Source organism: Cydia splendana, chromosome 20 (assembly GCF_910591565.1).
Source record: "Cydia splendana chromosome 20, ilCydSple1.2, whole genome shotgun sequence".
NCBI classification, from domain to species: Eukaryota; Metazoa; Arthropoda; class Insecta; order Lepidoptera; family Tortricidae; genus Cydia; species Cydia splendana.
Window position 1 is genome coordinate 10,019,532 of NC_085979.1, and position 13,910 is coordinate 10,033,441.

A 13,910-nucleotide genomic window follows, 5' to 3' on the forward strand; every position below is an offset into this window, starting at 1 on the left:
CTCGCACTTAATTGAATTATTTTCTTGAAAACATTGTTTCGTTAAAATTGTGTGATCATTAAAGTAGGTATAAAGTCGATAGGTATTGTAAACAATAATTTATTAAGTTAGGCAACAAAAGTATTGGAAATTGTGATAATGAGACCCACCAAAAACATTTTCATGTAAAATGTTGCCAAGACGAAACCATAAGGCTTGCACTGACCAAAAAGTTATCAGAAATTTACTTTGAAACTGTTTTTTTTTTGTTTTTAGAGCTTATAAATAAGTACTACTGATCAGTAACAACGTTTTAATTTCACGGCAGCGTTATTGAGTTAAAGGAATCTGTAAAGTAAAATTGTTGATTAAGGTTAATAACCTTTATAAATAGAACCCTTAATTGACCGTCTCCTTTAAAATTGTTACTTTCCTTTAGGTACTTTAACTCGAACACGCTGCCATGAAATTAAAACGTTCTTACTGATCAATAATAAGTACACATGTCTATATAAAAATAATAATTCTACATGAAATGATCAGAAATACGTAATGCAAAAAATACATACGTACATATACAATAAAAACTCTAAAACGTGACCATTTCCCGGTCTAGTTAAAATACTGCCATCATAAGATCATTATACTGTGACCCGTCTGCAATGTTTACCGTGCGCGGCGCGCGCTCACGAGCTCGGCGAGAGGGTCGCGGGACGCGCGGGCGGGGCTTCACGGTTTGCCGCGCACCTCACCCCCTCAGATTCGTTGATGAGTCGAATCATATCGCCTTAACCAGGTTTCACCATTGATATAGAATAAGAACTGGATACCCAATCAGCCGCAAAAAATGGCCCCGCAAAAGTAACGTTAAAACAGATCACGCGTTACTTTTTCGTTTAGTCTTGTATGGACCGCTCAAATGTGAAGTTGTCAACAATGTCGTAAAATGGTCGTGAAAATATGCAAAAACAACAAAGATAAAACAAGGAAAAAGCATGGAATGCATTTCTTTCGGTTAGTTCTTTGGATAGCATTACATAATTTATGTAATCTGGTGGTTATTTCATGGTTTTGAATAAATTATTTTGTTAGTCCCAAAGAAGGGATGTGAAGGAACAAAAATCTAATGAGTCGATGTGAGGTCAATACTTTTTTATTTTTATATGGAATTCATAAGATATAATATTATTTATTTATTTATTTATTTAATCTTTATTGCACAAAAGAAAACCTTATAGTACAAAAGGCGGACTTAATGCCATAAGGTATTCTCTACCAGTCAACCTTAAGGCTAAGCAGAGAGATTGTGAGCGGTGCTACAATTACAACAGCAAAAACAATCAATAAATTACGAATAACATATTAATTACGTATACAAATATACTATATATATATATATAAATAACGACGAAACATATTATGTTTAAATTCAAGATTTCCAAGAAAACCTATGCGACGTGCAGAGTGGACTGCTATTATAGGCTATAATAGCAGTCCACTCTGCACGTCGCATAGGTTTTCTTGGAAATATAATCTATAATTTATAGCAAGAGATAGGGGTGATGCAGTTTTAAACAAGGCAAAACGGCACTTGTGTGTTCGGCCCATTTCCCTGTTTCCGACATATACACGACCAATAAGGGCTTACATCGACTAACTGTAAATGCTAAACCTGTCTGAACACAGTGACGACCACAGGATTTTTTTGATAAAGACCATAACCAATCAGTACCAGTTAGGGTTGCCAGATCGAAAGGCGCTATTATCGGGAAAAAATATAAATTTTTCGGGATTTTGGGACTTAAGTCGGGGAAAAAAAACATTCAAATTAAAGTAATTGTATTAAAAACAACGATATTTTACATTATTGGCACTACGTCAGCTGCTCTGCCCATAGACGTTTTTAAATTAGAATAGTATACATTCTTTGAGATCTTGAGTCGCTCGCTCGCTCGCTCGACGACAGTTCGGAACTTGAAATTATTGTTTCATAACGTGAAGCTGGTTTTCGGGACAATTTTCACTTTGTCGGGAATCGGGAACACATGGTAAAAATCGGGAGAATCCCGCTAAATCCCGGCCATCTGGCAACCCTAGTACCAGTAGCGACCTGAATGTCCCCGTGCACTATATTGCAAAGAACGAAAGTGCGAAGAGTATTATATAGATCTAAAATACACAGTTATTTAATAAATTGAATTTATTTCAAGGAAAATAGTATTTAAAGACGTATACTTAGTTATTAAAAATAAATTTGTTTTATGATAACTTACACGGGTTGTTACCATGAATTAATTTTATTTGAACTCCCGATCAAATTAAATTTGTTTAATTTATTACTTTGGTTTTTCTGTACAGTAATACCTATTAAAATGTACCAAAGGGACTCCATTCGTTCATTATTCTCGTTTGACGTTGTTTGACGTAAATACAAAGGTGAAGTTACGTTTAGTGCCATCGGACTTAAAGTTTCAACAGTGTTGGTAGTAATGTTTACAAATTTGACACTTAATGCTTACGGCAGTAAGTTCTTTTCCGTACAAAACATTTATCTTGACTCAAAATTTACGTAAGCGTTTTTATCATCAATGCAAATTTGCCGCTAATGTCATTCTGACCCACATTTTGTTGACGTTTGTGTTCCGCTCTGTGTGTCTATTTCTAATATTAAGTCAGTGGGTTTCACTGTATTATTATAAAGTCCATTTCAATAGAACTTGCAAACTATGTAAACAAAGGACGTAACTTTGTTATGTCACTGTTTCTCCTTGAATTTTCACATCATCTCATCAAACACCATTGAAACACATACACTATACACTATTAAAGCGGTCGTTACCGTAAAATACAACAATATATAACTGTATCTTGGATATTTCAATAAAAGTTTAAAATGGTTTCATAAGTTAGGTTATTAGGCCCTGATGTAATGACGTTTTTGTTTCTTTTACATTCTACAATTGTCTATGATGGGTAGTGTTGTGACTAAAGTTGGTGATATACTCGTAAAGCCGCTACACACTACCCGACTCACAGTATAGTCATACTTTGAATGCAGTTTTGTTTCTTTTAAAAAATAAAGGATGGTCTCCTTTAAGTAAAATGAGCCAGCTTAAGGATTTAAGATAGTTTCCCTCCAGGGCCCGACTTATCTTTCCACCCTGTATAGTTCGTTTTATTTTAGCATTAAAAATAAGGTAAACAATCTTTATGTCTTTGTTTTTGATTGAAAAACACATTTTAAAAATAAGTTACGGCAAATATGTAACAATAATGAATCCAATGCGATCATTTATATTCTTCTGCTTTCATAAGTAATAGTTACTGATTTTTAATAAGCGTAATTAAAAGACATGTCAAGATGGCTTACCTTCTTTCAAGTTCTTTCTAATGCAAAAAAAACGACTTATGGGTGCGACGCACCAAGATCGTGATGCAGTGCGATAGTGTGTTACGGCCTTATAAAGTAAAGGACTAAGTGAGACTCTTGCCCATCACTAGTAAATTCATCATTCAGAGACAATTTCAATATGGCGGTTTGTTTACATAGTTCCCAAGTTCTATTGAAATGGACTTTATAGCGCTGCACGCTGTCGCATGATGACGTAGGCTTGTGTCAGTCACGTGGTCGGAAGAGAGTACCAGGCGGAGTATATTATTATACCATGGTCCCACCTATAGTCTGTATCTTTAGGTATTTAAATAAAAGTAAACAAAATCTGCCCTCAAATGGCTCCTTAAGCCAGTTGAGGGTAGATGAAAACATTACACAATCAAATAATGTAGGTTAAATTCAGGTCGTTCAGTGACAGATCCAGGCGGTTTTGTATTTGGTTGGTTAACCAAACTACCCGAAAATGTACAAATTATTTGTTTACTTTAAATACCAAAAATACAGAGTCCCGTGGTCTCCGCTCAAGAACCAGTCTGCATCATCCATTGATTATTGATTCTTTGTGATTCGGTTAGAACGTAGTAAAATATCCCAGTTCGATAGAATTTGATTTATTTACTTAAATAACAATGGCATGTTTACACATAAATACATGTAGGTACTTTTTCGGCTAAAACGAAAAAATATTGGAATAATTATAGATTTAAATTATATTTACATTTTTTATCACACAGTTCCAATGACCTTATTTCTATAATTAGATATGCGGAAATAAAAAATAGCCAAATATTTTTAACCTAAATAGGATAAACCCATTTATAATTTATTTATACCTCTTTGAATCTTTTTTTCAATATCCTTATTTCTAAATCAATACTTATCAGCATATAATAAGCACCTCGAATAAATAAAAATTTAATTCAATTCATGCAAATAATATAGTGCTTAGGTACAATTAAGTACAAAGCCATAAGGTCCACCGATGGACAGTTATCAGTGTGGACAATGGTACCTATATGGATATTCACTTAGACATATGGGGCATTATCTATGAAAAGGGACCTTATTGTCGATGGCGCTTACGCCGCACAGCGTCGCGCGGCATTGTATTTATTTCGGAGTATCGTTAATAATGGCGTAAGCGCCATCGACAATAAGATCCCTTTTCATAGATAACGTCACATATGGAGCATCATTTGATTCATTTTGTAACGGTAATAATGCCACGAGCAGATTTCAAAGTTCAGGAAAAAATTGTTAAGTAGCCTTACCACGAGCTTGACACTGACCTGCCGTGTGCGTAATTTACTTTCTATGCATCTCGCTCGTGCTATACTTGCCGCAAAACGTGGCGAGTCTGGTCTTAATGCCATCTGTTTCACTCTTGGTTGGCCTTAACAAGGGTAAAGGAGAGAGCATTATGATCTCAGTCGCCAGGTATTGCGGCAAGTATAGCATATATTAGTGCGAGCGAGATGTACATATAGAAAGTAAGTTACGCAGACGTTAGCGAATATTTCAGTGTCAAGCGCAAAACATCATTTTTTATTTAGGAACCTCACCTAGTAAATCGACCTGAAATTCGATTTATCTGTTTGAAGGTTTCCAAAAAGCATTTTTTTCTAAATATTTACTATACAATCATATAAATAACTAATTGTTGCATTTGTGACCACACCGTGGAGCAACTCATTTAAGTCTTGTAGGTACTTACATAAAATAAATATATAATAATAATCACCAAAATAAAAAAAAGAATCACGTGCCACCTCATTCGTCACAATCGGCTCAGTTGTTTCGATACTACGGTCCTACGGTGCAATAGTGATACAAACATACATAAATACATGCATATATATAATGTACAGATAATCTTACCGCTGTTGAACTTCAGTTCTAATTCGCCAATACCTTTACGAACGTATTGCTAATAGAATTACGTAAGGCGCTTAAGTAATTTTTTCTTGTGATGTATAGGGTATCTACCCCAAGTCCTAAATATCTGGGAAAATATATAAAAACTCAAAAATGCGCGTTTTCCCAGAGATAAGGCCTAGCTAGATCGATATTTTGCCCCCGAAATCCCCATATACCAAATTTCATCGAAATCGTTAGAGCCGTTACGAACGGCTCTAACGATAAACAAGAATTGCTCGTTTAAAGGTATTAGATAGATAGATATAGATATTCACGATGATTTATCAAAACTAAACTTTAATAGCATGACAATACCTACTAACCAAAGTACCTACGCGTCTTCGTGAATGAATCGATCTATATCACTTAGTTATTGGAAAATCTGAATAACCTGATGATATTATTTGATTTCATATTTGTATTATATTAAGGCGCTCTTATACTCGAGTTTTACGTTTTCAAGGGGGTGAAGCAGACGCGTGGTAGAACGGGCAGGCGGGCGCCCCGCGCGGCGCACCGCACTATTCCCGCGCAGCACGTCTACGTCCTTATTCTGACGACATCGGTATTCTGAATTGTCAGTTCCGGGATTTTTTCCGGCAATTAATATTGAATAAGATTTATTAGCAAATTCGAATTTTGATGAGTACCTAATGAAATTAAAAATGGTAGTAGGTAAGACGGTGAGTGTAAATAATTATTAATTATATACAATATAAGTGTATACCGCGACAAACTGAGAATCTAATAAAATGATACCAAATTATTATGAGACAAAAAATAGTACTTACTAATAGACATTAAAAATGTAATAGAGTTAGACCAAGAAAAATCTGCAACGATTTTGATTGCACACGCAGTGCAAGTGTTATTTTAAACGTCAATCTTCTATGAAATTATGAATAACACTTGCACTGCCTATGCTATCAAAATCGTTGCAGACTTGGTCTAACTCTAGCAGTCAATTTCGGGCAAGTAGGTAGTGAAAATAAGGAAGAATACTAGCAAAGCTAAGATAATTTGTGGGACTATTGAGTTATGCATAGCTCCAATAAGTACATAAAATTAGCTGTCTTCACAAGAAAGAATTATAACAATTTATAACTCTAACTGTTTTTCTAATTTTGAATTGACTAGTAAAAGTCAAGCATTTAAAGATTGTAATGACAAAAAACACTTCTACTTCGACATTCGAGTTAGTTAATAGCTCAAGGAAATAAAAAAAATCTGCGGAAATAATTCGTATAATTTTGAAAATTGGCACAGTTATACCTTGTGGTGTCCAGATAACCATACTTAATGTCCTCGAGCTTAGCGGGTGTGCTGAGGGTGTAGGGGGGAGGGGTTTTTTTTTTGCAATGAGTCATACTTTTCAAATTATTAACGAAAAATACAAACAAGGAACCTTAGAATTTATTATAATTAACTTTCCTTCTTTATTATCTTTTTAAATATTGATCCCTGCGAAAAGTGTACTGAATCTTTTTTGTACAAAATTTTGTGTAGATTATTAACGTATTACAACATTTTTTGATATTGGCCACCGTTTACGAGTTATTTACGAAAAACTAAAAAAAGGGACCTTAGAAGTGATTATAATTGGATTTTACCGCGTTAATATCTCTTTGAATATTGATCCTAGCAAAAAATTGTACTAAATCTTTCTTGTAGGCAATTTTATGCAGATTACTTATGTAATAGAATATGTTTTGCTATGCGCCACCGTTTAAGAGTTATTTACAAAAAACTAAAAAAAGGGTCCTTTAATATCAAATATCTCACTTCCGGTGAAGAATTCGATCAAGCAACCGGCAAATTCGGATTCAGCGGGGTCTAATTAGGTTAAAAAACCCGGTTGCCAAAAAGTAATACGATTTGCCAGGCGAAATCGATATTATGAAAAATATGACCAGTCTAAAATATTTGAATCCTGTATATCTATGTTTAAAAATTATTCAATTTGATTAATTTTATAGCTTTTTAAAATATGTTTACACAATTTATCAATCGTGACTGAATTTCGGATTGGTTAGATGGGTGTGTGCCTTTGCTGCCCAACTTGTTATAAAATGACAATATGACGGACGAATGTCTGAAATGTCACCGTATTTAAGAATTATTTTGCTTTTCTTCGTAAGCATGTTGAAAAACATTGTGTGTATAACATATTTGCATATTTATACTGTGATTACCCATTTTATGAAACGTCCGCTAAACTAGCGTAGGTCCGACGCCGACAGTGGTCACGGGCGTACTGGCGTGAGGAATGGGCGCAAGGTATTGCCGCGTAGGGTGTAATTTAGTAAGCAAAATGTTGAATTCATCAAATGATGAATGAAAACATTAACGTTTCGATAAAAGGACAAGCAATAATGAAGATTTACTTAAAAGCTATCGACTGAAGTAAGTTTCATATACATTTTCGTCGTAGTACTTCTAACATAAGGAAATAAAGACAGTGTTAGGCATGTTTTCAACTTAAGATTCTATCGAGAAAATTATGAGCCGTCGTGTTTCTGACAAGCAATAACGTAGTTCAAGGACTGAAGTTATACATACTAGAAAATAATGCATGAAATCCTTGTAAAAGTCTGTAAATATGGTGACAAAAAAGCGCATTTTACTACACACCGCACTGGTTTTTGTTATGTCAATTAATGAACCATTTCGTGGCTTATATGTTAAGTTGTGTTAGGGTAATTCGTCAGTAACTGGCCACCTGTTAATAACTGGCCACTCTAAACTAAAAATGAATTCTATTCACCTATAAACAGAATTCATTTTAGTATACGGTTGCTAGTTATTGAAAGCTGGCCAGTTATTGAAACCTTATACTAAAATGAATTCTGTTTATAGGTGAATAGAATTCATTTTTATTTTGCCTCGAATAAACACTCTATATTCTATTCTATTCTAAATACTTACTATTCGAGTAGGATAGGGGTAGTTCAAGATAGGGTGAAGCAGGAATTAAATTAAAGATGATAAATAACTTAGTTACTTAATTATAGTTGCCCAATGCCGCTAAGCAGCATCATTGTCAAGAACATAGCCAGTTAAAATTTTCTAGTTAGGTATCTATAGTGTTTTGAAAACTTTCAAATTTTTAAATTTATGTTTTAAGCATATGCTTAAGTAAGTTCGATGTTTAAATATAGTGTGTTGACACTGATCGGGTAAATTATATATTTTTGGGTTACACAATATCCTAAACATAAAATAAATTATTTTCCAATATAATTATGGACGGAACTTTTACGTAGCGTAGAACTTTATGGCTAAACAGTTCTGTGTCACAATTAACAGATAGTTTGTACTCAGCTCCTACATATTATGGGCTCGCACTGTGATACAGCTCCATATGTAAAATGTATGAATGTTCAATTAAATTTCAATGTTCTTACACATCTTTGGTTTACTAGTTTAGGAAACTTAGTACCACACATCTATAGTATGTATCTTTAAGTATTTAAATAAAAGTAAACAAACAATTTGTAAATTTTGGGGTAGTTATAACATTTATTGGTTAACCAACCAAATACAAAATCGCCTGGATCAGTCACTGAACGACCTGACTTTAATCTACATTATTTGATCATGTAATTTTTTCATCTACCCTCAACTGGCTTATGGAGCCATTTGAGGGTAGATTTTGTTTACTTTTATTTTAATACCTGAAGGTACAGAGTATAAGTAGGTTCGCTCGTCACCTCTTGGTACACTCTCATCAAAATCTACTTCTATTTTTAGACTAGCTAAACTCAGACCTGAGGTTGATTTTGATTATCGTCCTTCTTATTTCGCCCAGCAAGCTCCTTGTATATCTCATCAAGGGACCGCCCTCTAGTCTCAGGGAAGAAGATGATGGAGAATAGACAGGATCCGAAACAGATGACCGCGAAGATTAGGAAGGTGAACTGGATGCCGATGGCTTGGTTGAGGGCGTGGAAGCCCTTGATTTGGATGAAGTTGGCGCCTTTCCCGCACACGTTGATAAAGGATGACACTTGACCACGGAGCTGGAAATAGACAATGGTTAAGGGGGCTCACGCAAAATTGTGTCGCTTAACTTCAAACTCGGGTAAATCCATTCGACCCTCTCAGCAAATATCTACCCTATTACCTTTTCTTAATAAGGTTTACTCGGGTAATTCCGAATGTCGAAAACTGTCGGATAATTCCGAAAAGAGACTTTTATTATGATGGAATTAAGGGTGATTTTCATCTGAATTTCGGAATTATCTGACATTCAGTATTACCCGAATACACCTTACCAAAATCGCATAATCTGACAGATGGATTTACCCGAGTTCGAAGTTAAGCGACTCAATTGTAGTTTTTATATTAGAATTTGACACGTTGTAATCGAGAGCAACTTTAGCCATAGCTCTCAGATATTAGGTACTTAAGAGTTCTGTAAACTTATCAACAGTCTACAGTACATAATAAGCGCCTAAGTAAATAAAATGGCAAAATTATTTTGCGGGTGTTTTTCTTGTTGCAAATGGGTGTGAACCAAGCTACAAAATTGCATGAAAACTTTATTCACATGCGTTTATACCGCAAAATCAATAACAAATCCGCCGTTGTCTTTCTATATCTATGCACCATCACGCTCCGCGATTGTTACGCCAGTTAGGGTCCTAGCTAAATTGGTTGATCCATAATTACGTTATGGGATACCCAATTTAGCTAGAACCCTAAATGGCGTAACAATCGCGGAGCGTGACTGTACATCCTTTCTTGCTCATAATTTTGGGCTCATTCCAGAAACCTAAATACTTACATGGAAGGTAAACATGTCAGTGATAACAATGTAGGAGACGGGCTGGAAGCCAGCCGCGTCAGAGACGATGGCGAGACACAGCGCCAGCACCGGGATCCAGCCAGGCAGACTCCAGCCTGATGCTGTCAGGTAGAACCAGATGGATAGTATGCCCATACCCACGCCCATTGTGAATGATGTACCGACTAGCAGTTTCTAAAATATACGATTTAAAAAAGTGTTAATTATTTTAAAATGTATTGGACAAAACATTAACTGTACAAATATTAGGACGTAAGCCTTTAGGAATTGTCTACGAGTCAACCTTAGGGCTGAATTAACCTTAACTGTGCCTAAGTACTTTGTTTTGCTACGATTCGTATAACTTCGCGGAATATCTTCATCAGCAACAAAACCTATCACTTTTTGTCAAAGTTCAAAATTCAGTTTTTTGGGGTTGCGCTTCGCATTACAGATTACCATTGGAACATAAAGGCCACATACAGAGTAATTATCCATGTTATCAAGGCTCCTGATCTTCTATGGGCGCAGCACGGTTCCATTTTTATCGTCTATCACTATGCGCGTCCCTTTCGCACTTACGTACTTGTTAGAACGTGACAGGCATGGTGACAAGGGATAAAAACGCGACCGTGCTAAGCCGCCTGCACGCGGTCGAATGCTGATAGTGATCCTGCGGCACCCCATTTAAGGCGGAGTCGGCACTTACTGAGCACCATCAACAACAGACGGGGAAAAATGATTGGACATTTGTTACGGCACGACAACTTCTTTAAAACCATCATAGAAGGCAAGATGAAAGGAAAGAGAGGCAAGGGCAGACCAGAAATGGAAAATACTCCACCTCAAAAGGATACCTCTTAAATTGAAGAAGAAGAAAAAAATTGTGTCTTCGTCGTACTGGAGATACCCTAAAATCTTAGCTAGCTTTACCTTCGTTCCCGTTTTCTCGACGAGCGCTGTGGCAGACATGGAGCCCACCAGCTGAACTGCCCCCACCACCATAACCTAAAAACAATGTCAACATGTTACAGCGCCAATAAAATGAGTACCTACATATATTATCCTATAGTAACCTGTTTGTTTATGATCGAATATTTAATAATCTTGTTGCATTTTTTCGAGAATTTTTTTTTCATTTCTCTACAGCACAGCCGATGTTTTAGTACCCACGATTTTTAACCTAACACATATAACAGGTTAAGAGAAGCGAAGGGTTCCGTACCCAAAAGGTAAAAACGGGACCCTATTACTAAGACTCCACTGTCCGTCTGTCCGTCTGTCTGTTACCATGCTGTATCTCATGAACCGTGATAGCTTAGACAGTTGAAATTTTCACAGGTGATGTATTTCTGTTGCCGCTATAACAACAAATACTTACTAAAAAGTACGGAACCCTCGGTGGGCGACTTGTCCGGTTTTTTTACCAACCCAATGTTGAAGTGGCACAGTGGACAGGTTTAGACACAAAACACTTAGACACAAGTATAGTAACCAAGATCACCAATGGCATATATGCTGTTCTCGAGGAGTCAGGCCCCGTAGACAACATGCCATCGCTAACGCTACGTATCGAACGAAACGCAACTGTCACTATTTCACTAATATGGAAGAGTGATAGACACAAAGCGATTCGATGGCGAAGCGATAGCGATTGTCAGATTGTCCCTTGGCTAGGCCGGCAGGTACTCCTGTACCATGAATAACATTTTATTATTAAAATAGGTTAAGTTAGATCGAGTTGCTTTTTATGAGCTCATCTTGATTAAACGTTACAGTTCGAATAAGCATAAGTTTACTCAAAAATAAATAACCTGCTGATTGGCAGACAGCTTGATGTTGACGGAGTCTGCCGCCACGTCGAAGATGGAGCTGGCGTAGATGAGCACGATCAGGTAGCCGTCGAACTGCTGGGCCACTTTGATGACCCAGGATATAATGAACGCTTTTCTGGTGGTCGCATCGTGGACTGAAAGAAACAAGTTGAAACATATAAATATGAAAGGTACTTAGAGTTACACCAAGGAAAGTTAGCAGCGATTTTGATAGCCCACGCAGTGCCAGTGTTATTTTAAACGTCAAATGTCTATGAAATTATGACGTTTAAATAACACTGGCAATAAAAAAGTTGAGGCAGTCAGACCAGTGACAAGAACTCGATTCTTGTGCAATCAATCATTTTCTTGTGCAAGAAACACGTGTGTGTAGAAACATTTAAACTTGTACATGCCATCTGAAGTGATTAGGTTAATGAATTGTTCACATTATTGGTAGGTAAGTACTCAAATGGATCAACGACAACTTCAAGATTGCAAGAAAACGTTGGATGAGTGCACGGCGAGCTGGTCGTTGTGAATTTTTTTCTGCAAATATGGATAACTTTTGGTTTATAAAAATACATTAAACAAAAAATCTGGCGTGGCGCTGTCACGATATGTCTCGATATATATTAGCTCACATTTTATAGACAGGTCTATCGCGAATTTATTTTATACTTCACTTCACTACACCTTCAATACATCTTTCATTCCCTTCATTCTTTCAACCTTTCATTTCTTTCATTATTTGTTTCCTTTTCTCTTATTTTTATATTAATAAATATTAATAAGTTTTAAATATTATATGTCTCGAGATGTCCGAGTTTAACTTTATTTACGCGAGAAACTTACAAATTGTGCCCCACGTAGACTTCGCTTCCATAGTGGTCTGCTTATCACGGTAGATGATAGTGTCAATATCCCGGACCAGCCGGTCGTCAGTCACGCTGATGCCACGGAGCCAAGCCATCACTTCCTTAGCCTCCTGCGAGTTCAAATTAGAATGACGGGTAAGTAAAGATATTGGAAATTAAATGAACTTCTTACCAGAACACCAAGAAACAAAAACTTCAGGATTTTCTTTGGTTTGGCAGCTAACTAATTATATGTATCGTAGCAACGACACAAGACCAATCCATACCATAGTATAGGTAGGCCCAGTACCGTCTATAACATAAGGGCACACGGCCCCCATCCTCCATCCTCCTCATCATCACCATCCTCAGACAGTAACAGTATATTTGATTACCCATACTAAATAGAAAATCATAGTAGAAAAATATTAGTTTAATTAGTTTTCTTTACTTTCCAAAAGGACCCCAAATTCTTATGTGCCCGAGGGCCCCAGCATAGTTTAAGACGGCCCTGGGAAGGCCATTTACAATACGCTTCCCCTGCTTAGCAGCCCGAATGTAACTATAGAGGTGTTCCGGGCGGCTGTCAAAGGACCGTCGGCATCAGTAGCGGTAGGAGCAGTGTTCACAATTTGACCATAGCGACATGGCATGTCCGTACTCTAATTATTCTGTTGCAGCATAAGTAAGTATAGACCGACCGCTTAAATGAGTCCTCGCCTGCGCGGGGAAGGTGCGGGAGGCAGGCGTACGCCGCCCGCACCTTCCCCGCCGCCTTTAGTCGTCCTACCCCGTCCGTCGCCCCGTATCGCGCAGGCGAGGACTCATTTAAGACGAAACAGGAGCTGAGTTTTAAATATTTTAGGTAAATATACCCATCTCGCTAACGGAAGCGGCACCTAAAAGTAGTGCGATAAGGACAAGGCGAAAAATCCTGCGTAAAAATCTCAAAAATCGAGGTTTCGTACTCCTCTGTTTCCTCCTCCAAAACTTAACCAATCGTAACCAAATTTGGAAATCTAAATGATTATGAAATTATCTGTGTCGGACCGTTTTGCTTTTTTGGCTAATTGATATCAGTTTTGAATGCCACGCCTCTCATTGCGGCATAGTCAATTAGGCCATTTTGGCCATTTTTGAAGGGCTCTAGCGCCTTAAAAAAC

The 13,910-nt window shown here is 36.8% G+C and overlaps 1 protein-coding gene across 1 annotated transcript in view; it reads right to left on the reverse strand.

Moving 5' to 3' along the window:
* Window positions 1-9,039: 9,039 nt before the first annotated feature.
* Window positions 9,040-13,910, reverse strand: part of LOC134800931 (facilitated trehalose transporter Tret1-like) — a 28,167-nt gene continuing 23,296 nt past the window's right edge. The window contains exons 6-10 of the mRNA XM_063773463.1: window positions 12,746-12,878; window positions 11,891-12,045; window positions 11,010-11,084; window positions 10,077-10,271; window positions 9,040-9,309 (exon numbers count right to left, since the gene is read on the reverse strand). Coding sequence (XP_063629533.1) covers window positions 9,052-9,309; window positions 10,077-10,271; window positions 11,010-11,084; window positions 11,891-12,045; window positions 12,746-12,878 — 816 coding nt within the window. The 3' untranslated portion in view covers window positions 9,040-9,051. The remainder of the gene's footprint in view (window positions 9,310-10,076; window positions 10,272-11,009; window positions 11,085-11,890; window positions 12,046-12,745; window positions 12,879-13,910) is intronic.